The sequence below is a fragment of the Narcine bancroftii genome, chromosome 1 (genome assembly GCF_036971445.1).
Source record: "Narcine bancroftii isolate sNarBan1 chromosome 1, sNarBan1.hap1, whole genome shotgun sequence".
Lineage (NCBI taxonomy): Eukaryota > Metazoa > Chordata > Chondrichthyes > Torpediniformes > Narcinidae > Narcine > Narcine bancroftii.
The window spans coordinates 274158115-274182626 of NC_091469.1; the positions used below are offsets into that span (position 1 = coordinate 274158115).

Genomic DNA, 24512 nt, shown 5'->3' on the forward strand with positions numbered 1-24512 from the left:
CTTTCCTGATTCATGCCGTGATACTGCTCATTTGGCACTAATGACTCCTTTTAGGCTATTCTGTTAACTAAAGAGATTTACATTCAGAATCTGACAGCATTCAGCAAGGGAGAATACTTCAGCACAGTATCATCATGTTTAACTGTCTGTATTCTGTTGAAATGATAAAATATTAGTTTGTCCATGCTACTGGCAATTGTCAAAATGGAACATGGGTCGCCTGCACAATTTATCAATGAACACCAGCCAGGATTAAGAGATAAATAAATGCTGGCCTTCCCAACAATGCCCAGACCCTCAAACAAGTAGTATTGAAAAACCAAAATAATCTTGTCATCTGATTTATGCATTTCGCAACATTATAAACCGGATTTCTCAACAAACACAGGTTATGGTTTAATAAGTAATTAAGCACCTATAAAAGTGTTTTGGGGTGCCCTAAAAAGAGTGCAAATTTGTTAGCCGAAACTTGCTTGTTTTGAAATTGGAAATGCTTCCTTAGCTTGCAAGTTTGACTTTAAAATTATAGATATGCTGCCTGCCATATTAACTATCCACTTTGGTTTTTCCTTAGATACACAATGCCCACGAGCTGCTTTCTTATACTGAAAGCTATTTCCTTAAAAACTTCAGTGCACTTCTCGATCAAGAGTCTTTCAGGCAGCTGATTTATGGACGCAACTGCAAACTGCAGGGCCTGGACCCTCTTCAAGCTCTGGATCTGGCATTAGCCAATAGAATGCGGTCAATTTACATCACATCAAGGGTATGAGGAAACCATGGGCACCAATAAACTGTAAAAGCATTAAGTATGTTAACAGATACTCCACGTGGGCTATTCCTTATTTTGCAACATTTGGTTCTTCATTGATGTGAAGAACTACCACAGCCAAGGTAAATGCGATATCCTTAAGTAAATTTACCAAAATAGTTCTTGATATCTAATTTTGTTTTATAATTCTTAACCCCTAAAATCACCCAACAGCTGCCTTGGTGAGGGGCCATTTGAACAACCGTTCTTTTGACCAAAATCAAATGGGGCAGATCAAATATTATGCCATGTATACACATTTCTTTGAGATCAAATAGGGATAAAGCAAGATACAATTTGACAGAAACCTTAGACTTGTCATTGAGCTTACAAGCTCGATGCTCTCTGTGCACAAAGCTGTGGGCATTTTATTTATGGATTATTAGTAAAAGATTGTTGTCAATGCTATTTCAATTGGTTTGGATCTGAGCTTTAATTTGCATTGTATAGGCTGGTAATGGAAAGCCGCTAAATAATGTTTTCTGCATATGGGACAAAGTTTCACTAAGATAACTGAAGTTAATCAAGGTACATTTTTTTGGATGTATAGTTGATGTCAATTTTACCATTTTCGTAAACATGTTAATATCTTTGCATAGAATTTTTTGTGTTATTAATACAAATGTATTAATCAGTTTGTTGGCAATAATTAAAATGTTTCAGAATAGATTTCATCTTAGCACACGCAGAAGATTTGCCAGATTTTCTGAAATCAAATATTAAATGTATTATACATTAAAAGGGGTCATAATGATGGATTCCTTAAAAAAAATCAATAGATTTTTTTAGTAGATAAAGATTTACTCTAAAGCCCATAACAAAGATAATTAGAGTCCATGAGACGATTGAAAAGATCAATAATGTACAGATCAGCAAAAGCACATACGTTTTGCACTATTTGAAGATAGGAATAAGCTTAGCCAATGCAGTTTCCCATCTAAATACAATTAACAATTGCTTTGAACACTGATTCAATAAGTAGAAATGACTCTGCCTGAATTATAATCTGTTCTTGAAGTGAAGCTTTCAAAGTTGGCATAAAGGCGCATATCAAACAGTGATTTAATACCCTCTGCAGTGATGGAATACTGTTAAATACTAACAAATGGGCTTCTAGTGAACTGAAAGACCCCTTCAGGATTTATCAAGAGTGTGCATGATAATTTTTTTCAAATTCTGTAACTTCCAACATTAAAATGCACTCTCTAATCTGTACTGAAGGTTTAATCTCTCTTTGGTGCTAAATTCAAAAGCAATTTCAAACATCAAGGCATAGAAATTATATTAAATATTCCAAAACAATATTTCAAAAATGTGCTGCATCCCAATTAATAGCAGGATGAAAAAAATTCAGTACTAATGATCTTTATTACCTTCATTAACATATTGGCTTTGATGAAGTAAAACATTCTAAGGGTTTCAACCAGGTAACTAAAAGTTTGGGCACAGATTACTTCCAGACTGTCCTTCAAACTTTCAAGCACATTTCAGAATTTTATGAAGCAGTAAGAGTTTGCAGAGGCAAAGCAAAACAAGTAGAGTTGTGTTGAGTTTTGAGATGTCAATGCGTCAATGGATGTCAAAGATTAGTAGTTTTTTTCATTGGAAAGTGAAATATTTACTTAGCTTAGAGTAGAAGTGATAAAATATCCAGCTTGTAACTGCCTAAAGTACGGGGGGCAAGGATGGCCTTGTGTGGCAGTTGAAATGTAATGAACCCGTAAAATGGAAATGTTAATTTTCAGCAAATACCACCAAGGCCGGCACACTGGTGTTTGTGTACTGTTGAAAAAAATCTTTAAAATAAAAACTGGAGAAACAATTTTGGCTTGTTGATATTTTTTTCAATAAATTAACATGTATGCTAATAGTCAAACAAATCAGGTTAAGGTTTCTCACAAAGGAATATTATTATAACTGAAAAACTGATTACATCTGAAGCAGTTAAAAAAAAAGGTTAAATCTAAAAGTGCCACTATTTTCTCCCATTTTCCATGAAACCTGCAGGAGTTCTAGTTGAATATAAATTTAACCAAGCTGAGATTGGGAATGTTGAACAGTCAGGAACAAGTCTCATCATACTTCTGCAACCTAAATTATAAACTTTTTTTAAATTTGTATTTTGCCATATATAGGCACTAGAAAAAATACATGTATGCAATTGGTTTTTCCAATATTAAATTACCATTAATTGGAAGTGTATGAATCAAAATATCATGTTAGAGTCAGCCATTCAACCATCAAATTGCCTACCTCAAAGACAGCAGTCCCATTAGCCTGAAACTTGTTCTCGTCATGAACTCCCCTTTAATTCCTTTTGCTATTAACCTACACAAAGGGACAATTTCCAACAGACAGCTATTCTAACAGAACATCTTTGGGCAAGGGAAGAAATGCGTATTACTGTAGAGAAAACCAGACAACACCCAAGGTGGTCAGTACCAAATGTGGGTCCCTGGAGCTGTAGCACTAACTGCTACATCACAGCTGGTAAGGAATTCACAAAAATAAATGTTTCATACAAAGTAACAGCAGGCTCCACTGGGCATTATAAATTTGAGAAGCTCAAGAATTTAGTGCCAGTCATTGTTGATTCAGTCAAATATTTTCCTCAAATGTAGTGCTTTGTTGTCTATCACTAATGATTATTAAGATAAACAGAGGATTCATAAACAGATCATGTACAAATGGGCTAATTTTATTTTTTAACCAAATTTACTAACCTTTCACTTTCAAACCCAATTAATTGCCTGTTCAAATTCAGCCTTGTTTGTTTTCACTCTTATTCCAATCTCCTGAACTTGCAACCACGTAAATGAGCACTGTTAACTAGAAGTTGTCTTTTGGAGAAATATTACCCATCTGTGCAACTCATTAGGGGTTGTCATTTGGTCAGAGAACCTACTTCAATGTTTAACCTTGAATTATTAAATTAACATTGGAGCACAGAACAAGCTCTTTAGTCTACAATATTGTGCTGACCTATGTAAACCTACTCCATGACAATCTAGTCATTCCCTCTCACACCTTAACCCTCCATTTTACTTGCATCTGTGTCTTTTGAATATTCCTATTGTATCCAGCCTCCACCACCACCCCCTAACCATGCATTCAAGGCCACCACCATTCTGTGTGTAAAAATTACCTCTGACATGTCCCCAAAAGTTTAACAGATATCCTCTAGTATTTGCTATTGTTGCCACGGGAAGGAGATGCTAGCTGTCTATCCTATTTATGCCCCTTATATGCCTCTATTAAGTCACCTTTTATCGCTCCATGCCTTCATAACACGTTCTCCAATCCAGGCAACATCCTGGTAAAAGCTTCCACATTTTTCCTGTAATAAAGTGACCAGAACTGAATGCAATACTTAAGTACTGATGAATATAATTTTTAAAATGGTGATGTCTCTAAGTAACACTAAATATTTTGTACAGGAATGATTATCTAACAATAAGAATATTTTAAAAAATAACATTATTTTTCTCTGTGTCAGTTTTTCCACATTCCAGCATAAATGTGCTTCATGATTACCTTTCATGTTTTTTTCATCAATTCTATTAGCAATCAAGATGCAGATGAAAATTGCAAGAATATCTGTCATGCAAAACCAAAGTCTTACAGTCAAAAGCTTGAAGTTTTCTGCTCTGTTATAATCATTTTCTTTGTAGAATTAAAGTGGCAGTTGGAAAATATCAACACTGCAAAGTAGTTATAAAATAAATTCCATGCTTTTTAAATGCATGAATACCTCACGTTTCAATCAAGCATAAAACAGCCTTCTGAACTCAGGCCAGAGTTCAACAGTTCTATTCAAATTAACAATGTCAACTCAAGCAAGGGGCATAACACTTCTAAAGTGCTAGACTTCACATCATGATGTTAAAATATCATATTGTTATGTCCACTCATATTAGGTTTTGGTGCCAAACACAAGTTAATAAATGCATGAACCTGACAACCATTCTACCTCAACCACAATGGCAATATTCTTAACTGTCTGTGTAAGTGCAACTACAAGATAGGTAGGAAACATCAGCCAGTTTCCTTCCAAGTCGCACTCCATCCTGATTTGGAAATGCATCAACATTCTAAATCCTGGAGTTCTCTATCCATAGTGGCAGTACTTTACCAGAAGTACTACAACATTTAATACTCACTCTTGCCAACAACACCCAAATATAGAAAAACAAATGATTAAAAATTCTGCCCCTTAGTTAATCAGACAACGGAAAGAATGTACCACCCACTAAAAGTGTTAATGTCAGAGAATTAGCAATTGTTAGGTGGAATCTGTAACTATATACTCACTAAATTCAGTGAACCGAACCATCTGATAGTACAAATGCAGAAAAGTGATTCAGTGTGCATAATGAGATTTGAGGAACAAAAAGCATAAACTTGAATCCAGTACAATCCAGAACTTTGTAATTAAATGACCAACGCATTAATGTTTTTCTAAAACATAATGCACAAAGAAATTGTATTTACCATTATATAAATTATAAGCATGACTCTACCTTTCTAACCTCTCAATTATGCTCCAAGTGTTTATATTTATTTATTATTTTATTAGCCTTAACTAAATAGGAATTAGAGAAGATTAAATTATAAATTTTAACCAACTTCAAATCATCTGTAAAGGTACATTCTCTTCATTTCAATTCTAGAGAACACTCTAAACAAGGCCACTCTCTACTGTATCTTATCTGATTAAATATTACACTCACACCATCTGGTTAGTTATCAATCATCCACCCTTCAGCTGAGATATTTGAACCACTGTGATCAATGGCAGAGTCCTCCATGAAAATTCCTCAGAGAGATTCAGGTGCAAAACATAAATTCTTGAAGGGTTGAAAACTAATTAAAATCAGAAAGTCTCAGATGCTGAAAATACTGAGTAGCTCAGGCAGCATCCCTGGAAACAATGTTTCAGGAAGAAGACCTTTCATCTGTTTCCTTTTGCATAGATGCTGCCTGACTGGCTATGTCTTAGGATCTTCTGCAGTTCATTATTTCCTTCAGAATTCTTGTCTACACTTAGATAATGCTCATGGCTTTAATAATCTCAACCTTCTGCTTCTAAGCAGCACATGTTACTCCAGCAGGTGCAACATCAAGGTGATCTTTCTACTGGTGGATCATGTGTTATCACAATGGGTGTCACAAATTAGCTGCAAGATCACTGAAACAAAACTACAAAAGCTTTACAGAACCTGCTGAATTATTCAACATGAAAGGGCTTTTGTATTTTTACCTGAAGTTTCCCATATTGCATCTTGAAAACTTAGTCACTGTTCATTCCACTGTTTAAAACTTACTCACTTGTGCTTCATTTCCAAATTATTGGGATCCTGGAAACAATAGCGTATGAGTGCCTTCATCACAATGTCTTTACAGCAATCCCAGAAGATGGTTTGTTAACACTCAGCAATGGGGAATAATATTGTTGCCTTGACTGCAATGCATAAACCGCAAGACTGAATAAGAAAATAAACAATTAAATTGCTTGTTCAAGATTCCAAAGTACTCTCTAATTAATCAATGACTTTTGAAATTTAGTCACCTTAATGGAAAGTGAACAATGAATACAATTTTCAAATTGTAACTTAAGGCTGTCAGTATTAATATACTGTGTACAGCACAAATCTGACCACTGATGCACAAACAATTAATTATTCTAATTATTTGGAAGACACCAAGTCTTTCAGGCCCACAAAGATTGATTTTCTTCTCTAGACTTAAGTATAGAAAACCAGAAGGCTGAAAAGAATTTGATACACACCACCTTATGAACACAGTAATCACAAGTGAAAATAAAAACAACATTTAATATAGTTAGACCAGTCCCATTTTTACATACATTATTACGTTGATTTTTTTTGTACAAATTCATAGACTCACCATACTTCATAATAGCATGGATTTCCAATTGGGTAGGGCACCTGCACTAAAAGGTTAACAAACACCAGAAGTGTCAAATTGACACATATATTGAGTAAAGAAGAGGACGACAGTCATCTTCTGTTCTGAAACTTCAACTGAATTTCAAATTAAAATGCACCAGGTTTCAGTAATTCTTGACTTCTCATTTTCTCAGACTAATCTGATTTAACAGCAAGATTCAGAGGTTTATCCAATAAAACTTCTTTAAACCAATTTACGCTGATTACACCAGATTCAAAATACTGATTGAAATTTAAATTGTGCCTTTGGTTTATGTAAATTATTTTGCCCTTTTTTGTTTTTTTTCTTTGTTCTTCTTAACCCGTTTCTTCTCCAGCCAGTGGTCTCCTTTCTCTGTTAATTCTTGTTTTCTTTTGGCACTAAAAACATTAAAACAATTGAGCAAATTAACCTCTGACATCAAGCAGGGCAAGCTTTTGTATATAACCATTTTATTGATTTATCTGGGTCCGTTGAGTATACTATAACATCTTCCGCAAATAATCATTGTGTGATGGGTTTAATGTATCATATATGTTGAACGTTGAGTGGGTGGGAAGGAGGGAGGGAAAGGAGGGGAGAAAATAACACTGTGTATATTCAAGAGGGAAAGGTTTATGTGTATTTTGGTCAATATGGTTCATAGTGTGAAAAATAAAAAAAATTTAAAAAAAGGGCAAGCTTGTGAACCAAAAGGATATGTCACTGTTAGCAAGTTAAAATACATTCAACGATGATACCGTACTTGAGGAATGCCTTATTAACATGAAAGGGAAATGTATAAATTCAAGACTACCTTCCTCTAAAAATAAATATTCTAAGACATGACATGCATCATGGTAAACCTGCATTTTCTCAAAAGACAAACTTTCTTTCACATTATTTAGTTATAACTGTTCAAAACTGCTCAGTCCATGAACATAATGATGCTTAAAAAAAAACATTCCGTGGACAGGTCCATGTCTCTCACCTTTGAATGCTGATAACTGTGGCATGCTGTCCTGTCGCTTTTAGTACTTCATTCCATTCATCATCATCACCACGGATCACATACCTGATGAACAAAAATGATATGAATGCCTGCAGACCAGACTAAGCAATACATTATACTGCTGTAGTGAAAGCAAAAGAAAGACATGAAGAATATCATCCATCATCCCAAGATCCAGGAAATTGACAAACAAGAAGGGTGGCACAGTGGTTAGCTGTAACAGTGCCAACGACAAAGGTTTGAATCCGGCACTGTCTATAAGGTGTTTCTACGTTCTCCTTGTGTCTGTGTGGGGGGGGGGGGGAGTTTCCTCCCACCCTTCAAAAAAAACTTCTCAGGGGTTGTAGGTCAATTGAATGTAATGGGACAGCACAGGCTCATGGGCCAAAAGGAGCTGTTACCATGCTGAATGTCTAAATTTAAATTTATAATACAAGATGTAGCAGCAGAATTAGGCCAGTCCGTCCAACGAATTTGTGCCGTCATTTAAATCATGGCTGATCTATTTTCCTCTCAACCCCATTCTCCTGCCTTCTCCCCGTAATCTTTGACACCCTAAACAAGAACCTATCAAATGCCACTTTAAATATAGCCAATGTCTTGGCCTCCACAGACATCAGTGGAAATGCATTCCAAAATTTCACCACTGAAGAAATTTGATGTCATTCCTGTTCTAAAGGGACATCCTTTTATTCCCTTTGGTCCTGAAGTACTAGAAACATTTTCTCTACACCTGCCGTATCCAGCCCTTTCAATATTCTTTATGTTTCAATGAGATTTCCACCCCCCACACCCCACCAAAACACCACCTCATCCTTCAGGGATCATTTTTGTAAACCTCATTTGGACCCTATCCAATGTCAACACATAACTTCTTAAATATGGGGCCCAAAATTGCATATAATCCTCCAAATGTGGTCTGACCTACACCTTTGCTTTTATATTCTAGTCCTCTTGAAATAAAAGCTAAGATTTCAATTGCCTTCCTTACTACTGACTCAACCTGCAGGTTAATATTTAAGAAATCCTGCACTAGGATTCCTAAGTCCCTTGGAACATCTACTTTCTGAATTCTCTCCCCATTAGAAAATAGTCTACTTTTTTTGATATCTTTTATTAAAGTGCATGATCACTACCCTACACTATATTCCATCTGCCACTTCATTGTCCCAACCTATTCAAGTCCCTTATCGAGTGTTATTAAAAAATAAAATTAAGTAAAAAAAAACACTAAATATCAAAGCTTGTGTAATGCCTATTAACTGCCAACAAACACTTTAAGTCAGTGGTTCTTAGCCTTTTTCTTTCCATTCACATATCACTTTAAGTATTCCCTATGCCATAGGTGTTCCGTGATTAGTTAGGAATTAGAAATGGTGGGTGGAAAGAAAAAGTCTAGAAACCAAGAATTTAATTGTACCTAATTGTCTCGTTATGTGCACGGTTTCATAACTCCAAAGGAAATGGCACAATGACAATTTTTCTCAAGCAAAATATTTCAGTAACAATTGGGTCTAGAGCAGTGGTTCTCAACCTTCCCTTCCCACTCACATACCACCTTAAGCAATCCCTTACAAATCACAGGGCACCAAATGGCATAGGGATTACTTAAAGTGGTGTGTGAGTGGAAAGAAAAAGGTTGAGAACCACTGCTTTAAGTAATATCGTTAAAGGTTCATTCAAAAGTATTTTATTCAAAAGAATCTATACAGACTTTTTATATCCACACAAGATCAATAAATGGGAAAAAAATATATATAATTTACATCTTGCTGACTAAACCAAATAACATTCCAATGTTATGAATCAAGTTGCTGAACGGAATACCTTCTAGCAAAAGGAAGTATTAAAACAATTGCCATCTGGGCATCCTCTAGAAAGCACAAGATCATTCTTTTTTGATCCCTTAGAAAGGCTTTTAGAAATGAATTAAACCAGGTTATTAACAAGTACAGTCCCTGTCCTGTTTGTTGTTCTCAATGTGCACAGTGAAGCAGTGCAACAACACAATATAAAACACGTTTGTGTTGGAAACAGGCCAGTGGCTCCCACTCCTGCCACTCTGCACCCCCTGCTGGAAGATGAGCAAATGCATTTGGGGTTTGGCTGAAAAATTCAGAAATCGAGCCTACCTTCTCAGGATAAGGAGTAAAACTGTTAGGATTAAAAGGAGGAGAAATTCCTTCACTCAAAACATTTTGAACCATGAAATTCTCTAACCCAAAAAAAACTCACTAATCGTGGGACCAGGAGTTAAAACAGAGGAGTTGAAGTAGATAATCAGTCAGAATCTCACTGAATGGCACAACACCCTCAAAAGGATCTATGTACTTCCCCTTAATGTTCTAATTTTCCAAGAAAAGTACGTTTGCAGCCATTCACCATTAAGTACCCCTCATTAATTACAACAGCTTTGGTCAGCTCCATTTTAAAAGCTGTTAAGGATTTTGATTTCATCCAAAACTCCCAAGAATCACCTGGTTAGAAATCTAACTTCTCACAGTTTTTAGACTATTGATATTCATCTACCCCAATTACGTCACTTATTGATGCCGAATGGGAATAAACTTATCTGATACAAATCACATTGACAATAATCACTTTCACATTTCCAACATTACAGTCACCAAATTTCTCGGGTTAAAACTCCATTTACTTTGCCCCAAGCATATAATATTCAATTCAAATATTGTACCAAAGTTTATGATATATGATGTAGCAGATGAATTATGCTCCATTTAGTAGATCCAATATTTTTCTGGAGCACAGACCTATTAAATTTGAATTAAACCTGAAGTCCAAATCTCATTAACAATGCCTTACTGGGTTAGATCTATTCCTTTCAACTTTTCAACTTCCTCCTTATGTTTCTCTTCAAATTCCTTTGCTGCTTCCTCCTATATAAAGGAACAACAGATCAGGTTTTTAAAAAGATGTTATATATCTAGTAAGCAACATTCTTACCGTACTTATTTTCTCAAATCGCTATTACAGATAAAACAAGTATACCCCACTTGGAGGTTATGCAAGGATATTTACCTGAAGCAATACTCTTTTAATCTGCACCAAATTTATTCTTCTGAGTATTCACTCAGTTTTATCACCAGTAGCCAGCACCTATGGGGATTGGCAGATGCTGGATTGAGTGTTGCGTGATTGGCAAATGAACGGCAAGGCATGCCAATTTTAAACTTTCATATTTTTTCCCTTATTTATTTTCCACAATGTTTTTGCCAGTTGCTTGATGATACTGGTTACTTGAATTCTGGATAACAAGGGTTTTACTGTATTAGGCTGCTGGTCTAGTAGTAGACTCTGATAAGGAAATGTTACAGATTTGATATCTGGAGTTATACCCTTTTAGCCAAGCCTTGTCAAATGCATTTGTTGACAAGGAATCATTATCGACTAAAATTAACTAAGGTTTCCATCCCAATGTGCCATGAGGAACCTTTTAAAACTTTGACCAAAAGCTGGAGAACCCAGAGAAAGAGTCATTCTCACAGAGAAAGCTGACCCAAGGTGCCCATTTACTGGTCTACTTTCATCAGAGTGTGTCTGTGGTGTAACCGTCCACAGAATTTCCACACTAAAGCAAGTGTTCACAAGAGCAAGAATTTCTCATGGTGCTGATAAAATCTATTCATGGACATTCTTGGGCTTATTTAGAAGGAAATAGTACTACCCGAGGGGAAAGGCTGCAATGAATGTGATTGGTGTTTGGAGAGAATGCACAGGGCAACTTGCAAAATGAGGACTGAAATAATCATTAATGGAGATGAATTTTATGGGATCACTCCTCTGAGTGACTGCAAGTATGAGGTGCATTCAGAATCAATGAGATTGAAGTTAAAATTAAAAGTTAAAGCTCCTTTGTTCAATAATTCTAAAACTGAACGATGTTATTAAAATTTTCACAAAAGCTTTGGAAGTAAGTCATCAGCAGGCAAAGACAAGGCATTGTGCACGCCTGAAAGACCAGACACAATTAAACAGGAAAAAATAAAGGATGTGGTTACATGTATGGTTTGGTTTTAAATGTCTACGAGTAAATGAAAGTGTACAAAAATAACCAATTTCTATTTACTAAGCATGGGACTATTCTTACTGTGCTTCATTGACTTTGTGGATTATTAAATAATTTGACAACTGGGCCTCTCCATACCAGATCATCAGATAGCGACTTGACTGTCGGTTCCATGACTATCTCCTTCACAGTAATCATTTGCTCCTCCACAGCTTTTTCCAGAATGTTATTGAAGAGCTAACAAACATGGAAGAAAATATGAAATTATTATTTTCCAGGTATTTTTTCAACTAAATTGGCATACATATCATTTTTCAGATCACATTTCAAATTAAATATTTTAAGTAGAATATTTTCATTTTAAAGGAACCATGGATAGAGATGTGACATGATAAATAAGATAATTGACAAGTTAACTTCAGTAAATACAAATGCATTTTGCACATCACTTTATTTTATTTTCTACTTCAGGGGATTACAGAATAATTAATGATGTCATCTGAATAGGTAACTCAAACAAATGTTATTCTGGAACTACACCATCAAACAGTGTGTCTAAAGCTAACCTGGCTGCTCTTTATTCTTTGTTTAATATCCAGGAGAACTGATATGTATAATTTTTAAGTGAAACATGAAAGTATGCAAACGCTGCGATTGTAGTGAAAACATAGAAATGCTGGAGGAACTCAGCAGGTCTCGCAGCATCTATAGGAGTTAAGGATATATAACCAATGTGGAAGGGCTCAGGCCCAAAATGTCAGTTATATATCTTTACCTCCAACTGATGCTGCAAGACCTGCTGAGCTCCTCCAGCATTTCTGTTTTCACTTGTATAATTTTCAAAACATCACATCGATGTATATGCAAGACAAATAAAACTTTTTAATCCAGTGTGACAACATCTGTTATTTTATGGTCTTCTCTCAATATACTGCTCTGTAGAAGGCTCTGAAATTTGTTATGTTTCTCCTACAATTAACTGCAAAGACTACGATTTATCTACGATTCAATTACCTGCACAACTTTACGGATTAACCGGTTGAAAAGACCCAATAATTGCCGACTTTGAAGATCAATTTCCTTCTCGAGCTGGTCAACAGACTTGTGTTGAAGTCCAATACCTAACAGTAATGCCTTAAAATAGAATGAAGCCACTGGTGAATTTAAACTCTAAGTAAATGATTCTGTCATTAAACTTTTCATTCCATAACCACCAATGACAAAAGTGAATATTTTTATTATTCACTGCTAATGTGTAATATTTGCTTAAATTATTTTTGCAATAACAATTGAAATCACTATTTAAAAACTTAAAAATCCCTCCATCCATCAAGAACTTGTCCCCATACTGTGACATGGTATTGTTCAATTCGGAACCACAGAATCCATCTTTAATCCCACTACTTACTTCAAACAAAACAACCCTTTTCATTAAAAGGAAAACTTATGTAAAAAAAAAATAAAGAAGATCCCATATAGCATTCTTTAGAGAAATGCTCTGGTCACATTGTCAAAGCTAATCATGGAGGGAAATTTATCCCAATGGAAGTCACAAACTTGAAACATGAAGTCACTAACGTGAGACAAGGACAGGGAAGATGGATAAGTGGATAAAAATTCAATTTAAAAAATCTCCAAATAGCTGACTCAACAAGACTAGTTTTAAAAGAAAACAGTTGTACAGACAAGGTGTGATAGGTTAAATCGACACAAGTTTATACAAATCCTCTATTGACTTTTGTAATCAAATTCTCCTTCAGTCTTTAATTTCAGCAACTATAAGTCTAGCTCATCCAACCTTTCTTCATGACACAGTAGCCTAATAAAAACATTGGCTAAACTGCTTCCATTATATTTAAAAATGAAACATCAAATGTTATCTGTGAAAGCATTACAAATTCTTACATTCCTTATATACAGAAGTACTCTTAGCCATAGACTAACCAATGGTTTATTCAGCTACAGAATAGTCTAACCCGTGAAGCCCAGTCCTCTCAATATGAAGGCCAAATTCTTTCAGCTGTTCAGATTATCTTCTGATATTTTAATCATGTACATTAATCCCAGAGTTCTATTGACCCTTTCCATTAAGATCACTTTAATATCACTAACAATGTCACCAAATAATCTTTTAACATAAGAAAATCTGGATATTTAGATTTCTATCGCAATATCTGTCATTAATACAAACAGTGATTGTAACTTTGCTTAATTTGGTTCCTGTGAGACTCCAAAGATCACATCCGGTTCTCTGCTGTGCAGCTAATTTCTTCACAAAATCATAAACTGCCTTCAATCTCATTAACCTCATTTTTAGTTGAAGTATCCCCTGTAAAGGACTTTTTCACATCTTCTGGAAATCCAATTCTATTACACGAATGTTCAACCCCTTTTTTGTTCCTTCTTAGCCCTGGACTCATGGCTACAGCACACACAGCCCAGCAAAGCTTCACTGATCCAGTAACTGCCAAACAGTGGGTTGGACATTCTAGCCATCCTCTCTTCAATCATTTTAAAAGTACCAAGCTATTCTATCACTACTCAACATCAGTTACTTTCCAACAGCAGGTACAGTAAAACTTCTCTTATCTGGAATTCAAGCAACTGGCCAAAACAACTGAGGAAATAAATAAATAGATTTTAAATAAATAAGAATAATTAAAAATTTTAAAGTGAAAAAAATAAAACTTCTCTGAGGTAAAATGCACATTTGGTGAAGATGGGAGCAAAGATGTAGCCAGTGGAGTGCCTTGGTCGTTTTTTGCTCGTAGAATTTGTTTTAATAAAGTGGCATCACCCAGGATGAAGAGCTGGTTGATGCCACTTGCCATTGGGATGACTCTCTTAAAGTGTCTCCTTATCCCTGTTTATAAAGGGTCTTTATCTGTACTAGTATATTAAGTATATTAGTAAGGCTTTACCTGTAAATTTGTGGGGGGGGGGGGTGGAGGAGGTTAACTATGACGGTGGCATGGTTAGTGTAGCTACAATGCTGTTACAGCGCCAGCGGCCGGCGTTTGAATTTAAATTTTGTTATTTACGGGAATTAGCTGCATAATTAAGGACTACAATACCAATTTTTTTTCAAATTCATTTACATTTTGCACTTTCTTTGTCTTTTAAACAGTTTATTCTTAATGCTAGTGTATTAATTAGGCATTGTAAGAGTGAGCCTCAAGCAACCAGAAAATTTGCATTTACGGCAACAACCAATCCCTGTAAGCGCTGGATACCAGGAGTTTTACTGTATCTGCCTAATTATTCTGAAATTCCAAGCCACTTTCTTGTGGTAGAGTGGCATGCACCATGATCCAATCTAATCTAATAGCTCCAAAATAAGGAGAATTTTGCAAAATTATACCCAGAACACCTTCCATAATGCTTTGATCCAAGATGGAAACTATCTGGTCCCAGAGACAATCATTTTTTAATTTCAATATTTACTTCATTTTGTTAATGTTAATGTAACCTCTATGTTAATTTTGTCAACTGAGCATTTAAATCCAAGAGTTGTTTATTCCCCTGGTAAATTTAGGCAACTGTACTGGAAAACATTTGCACCACAGATGGGAAATGTTAGCGAAAGAAGTGAGTCAAAAAACTAGAGCCAAATCCCTTAATCGTGAACACATGGGCAACATTTGCAGAATAGGATTCAAAACTTGGAAAGAAAGGTGGGGAAAATGAAAATGTTAATAACCAAATGAAACAAAACAAAATGTGAGAGGACAATGGAGAATTAAAAATAGGACACAAAAGCATTTCTTTCTTGTTACCTCTGACATTTGTTCCTTTATTCACCTCTGAGTTCCGTTCTCAAAATGAGTAATTGGAAAAGTAATAGAGCAATCTTAATTCAATCGCTAGAAACTCATTCTTAAAATAACTGCCCAAGAGGTTGGTTTAAAGATAATCCAGACAACAATGGTTTTGCTTACCGAATAGAGTGTGGTGTATTTTATAGATAGTGAACTGCCGATCACAAAAATCACCTTAAAATTTTCCTGTCGTGCGCCATTTTTAGATATTACTTATTTTTGTTATCTCCTGTCATATTTTAAGTCCAATTCAAGCTTGTAAAATCATCAAGTGTAACACGTAATTTTGAAAATTAATTTTCTGCATTCAATCTTAGACTTCTTCCCTGCTGATCTTGGTACAGTCAGTGATGAATGTGGTGAAAGGGTTTCACCAGGGCATTGTGACTATTGAAAAGCAATATCAAGGAAACTGGAATCCATCAATGCTGGCCGACTACTGTTGGACACTGGTGTAAGAGGCATCAGATGCCGAGTACAAACGAAAATCAGCAGCGAAAATTTTTTAGATCAGTTTGAACTAATGCAATGTGTCAGTGTCATTATGTGATTAAACATTCTAAATTTAATAAAAGTTCATTTAATGTTTCTCCAGCTGCATGCTTGATATAGAAAATCTGAAATTATCTTTGTATTTAGCTTGAAGTTGTCCATCATAATACCCAAATTTTATTTGAGGCAGCAAACCTTAAGAAAAAATTTGTTGTCCAGTGTTATTAAGCTTTCTGGCTTTGCTTATTCTCAGAAAGTAAGAATAAATAATTTGTACCTTAAAAATGATCAATGGAAAATCTTACAATCTTATAAGGCTTGAGAATCCATTAAAAGCTATAAACATTGGCCAAAAACTTAAATATTTATGTCAAATAACTTGAAGCAACACAAAAGTTGAAAATTGCTGAAATACATACAGACTGTGCAACAGTTAATGAGATACCACCAAGTTGGTTCAGAAAGTGTAGCTGAGCAATGCAGGGGATCATATCCATGATTAGATGGTAGTCCGCCATGTTCTGTGAGTACATCTCCAATCGTTTCAAATCATATGGCGTGAATTTAGTTTCCAGCTCGGATCTGCTTAGTGCTGAGAGGAATAGCGTACAAGTAAGATCAAATATTGCAAAATTGAAAATATACAATTTCAATCTATTTGAATTCCAAGATTACTTTGAATGCCTGAAAAGTCTTCCTTGGTTGAGATGGAATGCAATTTTATTAAATTTTAAATGCAGTCTGATATTAATATGGTGGTATTACCGGTAGCCAGAGCAGTAAGCAAGGTGTTGCTTAACTCCCTATTAGAAGATACATATTAGAATTGTGCAGGTAGATATGTAGCATTTGGATGTCAATGGGAGCATGGAGAGGTTAGGGAAAGCAATTGTACCTATATTTTTCCAATAACTATCTATAATTATTATAGGTGAAAGGATGTGGCAGAGGTTGTAGTTATGATCTTCAAAATTAACAATAAACCTTTTTATAACTCACTGTGGAATTTATTTTGGAAATGTATAACTTTATAGAAAAAGCATAAGATGACCACTAAATAAAATTTTAAAAGGTCACTTTTAAAAAATTTTCTAAGTCAATTGAGGTCTGTTAAAATGTTGTATTTATGTTATTGTTAGGCATTGGACAGAGACAATGTGACAAGTATTTTAAAAATATTCTTTGGCTTGGCTTCGCGGACGAAGATTTATGGAGGGGGTAAAAAGTCCACGTCAGCTGCAGGCTTGTTTGTGGCTGACAAGTCCGATGCGGGACAGGCAGACACGGTTGCAGCGGTTGCAGGGGAAAATTGGTTGGTTGGGGTTGGGTGTTGGGTTTTTCCTCCTTTGCCTTTTGTCAGTGAGGTGGGCTCTGCGGTCTTCTTCAAAGGAGGTTGCTGCCCGCCAAACTGTGAGGCGCCAAGATGCACAGTTTGAGGCGTTATCAGCCCACTGGCGGTGGTCAATGTGGCAGGCACCAAGAGATTTCTTTAGGCAGTCCTTGTACCTTTTCTTTGGTGCACCTCTGTCACGGTGGCCAGTGGAGAGCTTGCCATATAACACGATCTTGGGAAGGCGATGGTCCTCCATTCTGGAGACGTGACCCATCCAGCGCAGCTGGATCTTCAGCAGCGTGGACTCGATGCTGTCGACCTCTGCCATCTCGAGTACTTCGACGTTAGGGATGAAAGCGCTCCAATGGATGTTGAGGATGGAGCGGAGACAACGCTGGTGGAAGCGTTCTAGGAGCCGTAGGTGGTGCCGGTAGAGGACCCATGATTCGGAGCCGAACAGGAATGTGGGTATGACAACGGCTCTGTATACGCTTATCTTTGTGAGGTTTTTCAGTTGGTTGTTTTTCCAGACTCTTTTGTGTAGTCTTCCAAAGGCGCTATTTGCCTTGGCGAGTCTGTTGTCTATCTCATTGTCGGTCCTTGCATCTGATGAAATGGTGCAGCCGAGGTAGGTAAACTGGTTGACCGTTTTGAGTTTTGTGTGCCCGATGGAGATGTGGGGGGGCTGGTAGTCATGGTGGGGAGCTGGCTGATGGAGGACCTCAGTTTTCTTCAGGCTGACCTCCAGGCCAAACATTTTGGCAGTTTCCGCAAAGCAGGACGTCAAGCGCTGAAGAGCTGGCTCTGAATGGGCAACTAAAGCGGCATCGTCTGCAAAGAGTAGTTCACGGACAAGTTTCTCTTGTGTCTTGGTGTGAGCTTGCAGGCGCCTCAGATTGAAGAGACTGCCATCCGTGCGGTACCGGATGTAAACAGCGTCTTCATTGTTGGGGTCTTTCATGGCTTGGTTCAGCATCATGCTGAAGAAGATTGAAAAGAGGGTTGGTGCGAGAACACAGCCTTGCTTCACGCCATTGTTAATGGAGAAGGGTTCAGAGAGCTCATTGCTGTATCTGACCCGACCTAGTTGGTTTTCGTGCAGTTGGAAAATCATGTTGAGGAACTTTGTGGGACATCCGATGCGCTCTAGTATTTGCCAAAGCCCTTTCCTGCTCACGGTGTCGAAGGCTTTGGTGAGGTCAACAAAGGTGATGTAGAGTCCTTTGTTTTGTTCTCTGCACTTTTCTTGGAGCTGTCTGAGGGCAAAGACCATGTCAGTAGTTCCTCTGTTTGCGCGAAAGCCGCACTGTGATTCTGGGAGAATATTCTCGGCGACACGAGGTATTATTCTATTTAGTAGAATCCTAGCGAAGATTTTGCCTGCAATGGAGAGCAACGTGATTCCCCTGTAGTTTGAGCAGTCTGATTTCTCGCCTTTGTTTTTGTACAGGGTGATGATGGTGGCATCACGAAGATCCTGAGGCAGTTTTCCTTGGTCCCAACAAAGCTTGAAAAACTCATGCAGTTTGGCATGCAGAGTTTTGCCGCCAGCCTTCCAGACCTCTGGGGGGATTCCATCCATACCTGCTGCTTTGCCACTTTTCAGTTGTTCGATTGCCTTATAAGTCTCATCCAGGGTGGGAACCTCATCCAGCTCTAGCCTTAGGGGCTGTTGAGGGAGTTGGAGCAGGGCGGAATCTTGGACTGAGCGGTTGGCACTGAAAAGAGATTGGAAGTGTTCTGACCATCGGTTGAGGATGGAGATCTTGTCGCTGAGGAGGACTTTGCTGTCTGAGCTGCACAGCGGGCTTTGGACTTGGGGTGAGGGGCCGTACACAGCCTTTAGAGCCTCGTAGAAACCCCTGAAGTCGCCAATGTCCGCGCTGAGCTGGGTTCGTTTGGCGAGGCTAGTCCACCACTCATTTTGGATCTCCCGGAGTTTGCGCTGAAGATGGCTGCATGCAATATTAGGTAAAGGCCATGAAGCTCATTCCTCTGGAAGCTAACAATAACAATTCTCCCCAATGTCTAAAGCTACATATTGGATCTGGTGTTAAACCAAACATTCATATTTCAAATGAACAAGTCTTTGGATACTTGTAAAATATTTTGATCAATTTAAATTCTGTCACAATGTCCAAACCATCTCAAAATATTCTGTTCTCCTCTATAGTCATTCACAACTTATAGATTTCACAGATGAATCCTTTTAAATCTCAGAATTAATTTGAACCAGTGCCCAAAGTGCATACTTCCTTTAGGATCTTAACGCCTGCTATTCTTTGGATTCTCCCTGAATAAAATTAATTGTGCAAGTTCAGAAAAATAACATGCAATAGCTCTCAGCATGTCTTCTTTTAGTAGAAACTTGACTAAAAACTTGCCCAAGTTATTGGTGCAAATACATAACAAAACATTGCAGCATCATGTTCAACTTCTGTAACGTATTTCTCCAGACTCCAATGGATCTGTATTTTGGGAGTGGTTGTGCAGCCAATCAAAAAAGGATAACCTACATTGCTATCCATTCAAACTTCAGTGAAGCATTAAAATGGAGTGACAAATTACTGAAAAAGAAACTGACAATAGCAATGGCCTCGAATGCTGATATGCACCACGCCATTCCTTATCAAAAATTTGTTCACATCAAAGTTTTTGAAGCAAATCCAACTCGGTAATAATATACAGCGAAACCTCGTTAGAACGCGATTCGTTAATCCGTGGAATCGCTTATAGCGCGGTGGCTGTGGGCCCCAAACTTTGCAAACAAGTTGATTAAAATTCAGAATACCAATATTAAAAGAATGCGCTTGCTTTCTTTCATTAAAATTGTTAGTTATAGATAGCAGATCCTTCAAAAACTGGTAATATTTGGGTTTGATTATCTGTGGGCACTCTGACATATATGCACCTGTTCCGCGACTCAGATGTAATGCAGTATGAAATCTTGGACCCAAACTACCGCATTCTAAAAAGGTTTTACTGTATTTACCTAACATGTATCTTGGTTGTTCAACTTTTATAATTTGTAGCAACTACCCCACCACATAAATTATATTTAACACTGACTTCACCTGATTTATTTTGTTTGTCACTGATTTTACAAAACACGTTTTTCCTGCACAAAATATGCAGTGCACAGAGTGTTACTTACATGGTTTCGACTCCTCCTTCATGTTTTTATTCTGAAGAATATTCAGTGCCACCGAGGGAGGGAAATTACTGAACTGGTAGCCAAGTAGGGATAGGAACCGTCTTTGAAAATCTATCCACGGACAATTGAAAATGTATTCATATTTTTGCACATTCAACCAGACTCCTTCAACAACAGTTCTCCTTAAAATATTACTTTTCTTTCAAATTAGTTATCAAGACAATGCGATAAAATTATTTTTTTTGTGAAAGATGACACTTCACATTGACTAAGATATTTTTTTTTTATTCATGACTTGAGATTGAAAATGACTGCTGAAACCCAAAATCGATTTGGTTCATTTTCTACCCATGACTTAGAAAGTAAATTTGAAAATGTGCCCCATACGTTGCATCTGAATTTGAAATCTTTGAACATTACTGCAAGAATATAAAATATTTCTGTGAAATTCATATACTAATGTAACTGTGAACAAACCAGCTGAAGAAGTTGAGAAAATCTTCCGAGGAGATATTAGTTTAAGCAAAAAAGAACATGAAAACTTAGTTGGAGATTCACAAAAACTGGAGCAAAATATAACCCCAATCTGCTGGAAAAACTAAGTAGATTAAGCAGCATCAGTGAGAAAAAAACAATGATTTACATTTCAGGTTGCAAATTAAATCAATTGTAAATGGCCATTACCAACTGAAAATTAATTGAATCGTAAATCAGTGGATTGGAAGAGGGGCAGTGCAGAAACTCTCCAGGGTTATGCCACTCACTCACCACTGCTTTTTGATGTTAAACACTGCTGAGAGTAACAGCATGTCAAAAGACTGCAGTTGAAGGTTAAACAAACAGGGTGGGAGGTGGTCCACAGTAGTGATGGAACACAGTAGTTATAAGAGACCTATTAGTTGGGAGACAAGTGTTTTGGCAACTTTTGATGATGCTTCTTTAGTTTCTAAATAAAGAACATCATTAAGAGGATACAGAACATTTTGCAGGCAAGATGAGGAACTAGAAATCATCATCCAAAGACAAAAGGGAGAGTGAACAAGGCCCCAGTCAGAGCTTCAAGAACTAGAGGAGACGTTTTTAAAAAGGTTGACATGAAAAGGTATCAGTCCTCTAAATATGTGATGTTTAGAAAAGAATGGAGAATTGTAATTGGAAGGTGGGTACCCAATTCCAAAATACATATTTTGCGTTGGGTGAAGGGACCTTGTGGAGCAGTTTAGTGCTGGTTTCAAAGGACAATACAAAAAAAAATTCCAGAGGAAAATGAAGGTAGCAAGGAACTGTTGCACTAAATAGCATAAGAGTAAAGTAAATCAGAAGTAGAAGCAATTAACTCTTGATAATCAAGAATGCTAGGATGTCTATGGTGCGAGAATACTAATTATGGAATATTAGATGTTACTCTGATTGATGGCCCAATACCCTTCAATTCTCATTTTTAGATGCAATGTGTAAAATAAAAATTTCAGTAAACCAAATGAAAGGAATGTGTTCATTGGGCCCTGGTACGCACGAAGGGAGCGGGGAAGACACAATCTGGTGCACTTTAAGGGAGCTAGGAAATGAGGCCCAGTTGCACTCATAAAGGGAGTGGGGAAACAGGGCTCCAATGCACTCAAGTGAAACTCCATGTGCCAGATGCTGGACCATCCAGTTAACCAATTATAAGTGTTACTCTAATTAGAACAGTTGGCAAATGACAAGCAACTCAACTTGAATCTTGAAGGCTTGTTTAACAATGACTTCAGTAAGCAATATGGTTGATGAGTTGCACACTTATGGCTATGATTGAGAGGCACTAACAGAAAAATGGCTGAAGCAGCTGTAGAATTAGGAATGAAATTGATTTATTTTTGTTTAAATGGGAAGGGAACAATTGCTATGCAAATCTGACAACTTTCGGAGTTTCTCAGAGAATTTACTGAAAATCCTAAAGCAGCTGTCAGCAATTTGCCATGAGCCAGCAAGCTCATGTATGATGATACACTTCTCAGAAAATGCAGCAAGAGAGTGGGATTTAATTAGACCTAGTTCTGAAGAGGCACAGGAGCCTCAGGTAGCAGCAGTATGGTCACTGATGGCTTTCAGATTTATTTATAAATCTTTGCATTAATTTTCATTAAAAATTCTAATGCATATCAAGTTAAAGTGCTTATTTTAAAATGTTTGGAGTTTTGAAAAGGTGTTGAGTTTTACCAACTTTTTAAAAATTTTTGATGGATCAGAAATATCCATAATGCTTCATTAAAAGAATTAAGCTTAACAGTTCCAGCTAACCCTGGGTCATAAAGATCAATGTTTTGTGTAATTTTAAAATTGTTCAATTTTGTGGGTGGGTTTAGCTTTGACAATGCCATATTTATACCTTGTGATCCTTCAAGCACAGAGATACCACTCATTGTTTCCCATGTTCCTGCTACAAGGATCACTAGGGCAAGGTTAACATTTTGCCTCCTCGAGATTAGCATCAGATCAACTGCAAAGTCAGAGAGGTCGAAGCGAGACTGGAATCATTAAAATCCAATCAAGATACCTACAAAAGCACGAGACAGGGATCATGGGCAGTAGTGAGAATTAAGTCATCCATCCATCAGTTAGTTAGTGGAAGATGAGGAAACAAGTTTACAGGCATATTATAGAAAGGCGCAAAACTACAGAACAGCCAATAATGTAAAGGGCAAGAAGAGAGGGGAAGAAATTTAATTTAAAAAAAAAAATTACATTTAGACATACAGCACGGTAACATGCCCTTTTGGCCCTATGAGCCTAATTACACCCAATTGATCTACAGCCCCGGTACATTTTGAATTGTGGGAGGAAATCAGAGGTAAACCCACGCAGACACAGGGAGAACGTACAAACTCCTTACAGACAGCAGGGGATTCAAACCCCAGTCCCGATTGCTGGTGCTGTAGCACTGTTGCGCTAACCGCCATGCTAACCATGCTGCCCGAATTCTGGATATGATTTCCAGCCCAATAAGGATGCAAGCAATGCTGCACCTAGTTTTGGGGTACAAAGGTTGGTCAAATGAAACAGGTTTCAGTAGGGACAGTGGCTGAAAAAAGTTAACATGATATCAGTTTTTGAAACAGCCAGATAACATTGAAAAATTGAAAATATGGTGTGCAAAACATTGGAAAATAAAATATCGGGGCCATGAAGTAAACTCAGGCAAGCAAGTCTAAATGGTCCTCCAGTCAAAGACTCAGGCATGAGTGCCACAACAGATTGTAATTTAAAATTAACAGGTCAATGTCACAATTAAAATTAAAAGATGGAGACAACTTAGATTAGTACAAGATGACATTTCAAAATACCCAGCCTGAATTTGCTGTTGCGTTTACCTGTCCAGTAGGCACGGAGCCAGTTCTTTTGTGCAGTTTCCATAAACTCTTCCTCATTCAGAATTTTCAACATGATACAAGAATGTTCACCAGTCAAATCATTCTGCAATTAGTCATAAAAGTTTCACTGGAAGCTACAAATTGCCCACACTTTCAAATAACCAGTTACATTAATGCACTAATCTTATGGTTACTGAAAACTTCAAAAAATAGTTATTAGATGGTATATATTTAATAAAGAAAATGCAAACTCATAGCTATGAGTTTTCACATTTCTAAGACAGATATGAAACAAATCTAGGATAATGTAGAGGAAGTGCAAATAAATCTCAAGGTTATTTGTTAGAAAGCTTTATGAAGGGAGAAATTGGCTATTGGAATGTCAAACTTTTATATCTGAAAAAGATACCGTTATAAATATAACTATGTATAACATATATTCCTGTAACTCTATATCTGCTGTACTTAGCAGTTGTAAGTTTAAAGTTTATTATCAACAAAGAGCTAAGAATTGAACCAAATCAAATCAATTATGCAGTATGATTTCACAGTTAATAACGTGATTAATGAAGTGGATCAACCAAGGC

General features: G+C 36.8%; 2 protein-coding genes across 4 annotated transcripts in view; one reads left to right on the plus strand and one right to left on the minus strand.

Moving 5' to 3' along the window:
* The window catches only part of abtb2b (ankyrin repeat and BTB (POZ) domain containing 2b), a 217559-nt gene extending 214926 nt beyond the window's left edge, over window positions 1-2633 (plus strand). For both annotated transcript variants that reach the window (XM_069899423.1, XM_069899429.1), the window contains one exon: window positions 575-2633. In XM_069899423.1, the coding sequence (XP_069755524.1) occupies window positions 575-772 (198 nt within the window). In that variant the 3' untranslated portion in view covers window positions 773-2633. The remainder of the gene's footprint in view (window positions 1-574) is intronic.
* Window positions 2634-6625: 3992 nt separating this feature from the next.
* The window catches only part of nat10 (N-acetyltransferase 10), a 72209-nt gene continuing 54322 nt past the window's right edge, over window positions 6626-24512 (minus strand). For both annotated transcript variants that reach the window (XM_069899451.1, XM_069899445.1), the window contains exons 22-29: window positions 23926-24028; window positions 20576-20686; window positions 16508-16680; window positions 12793-12912; window positions 11917-12015; window positions 10575-10648; window positions 7731-7814; window positions 6626-7140 (exon numbers count right to left, since the gene is read on the minus strand). In XM_069899451.1, the coding sequence (XP_069755552.1) occupies window positions 7041-7140; window positions 7731-7814; window positions 10575-10648; window positions 11917-12015; window positions 12793-12912; window positions 16508-16680; window positions 20576-20686; window positions 23926-24028 (864 nt within the window). In that variant the 3' untranslated portion in view covers window positions 6626-7040. The remainder of the gene's footprint in view (window positions 7141-7730; window positions 7815-10574; window positions 10649-11916; window positions 12016-12792; window positions 12913-16507; window positions 16681-20575; window positions 20687-23925; window positions 24029-24512) is intronic.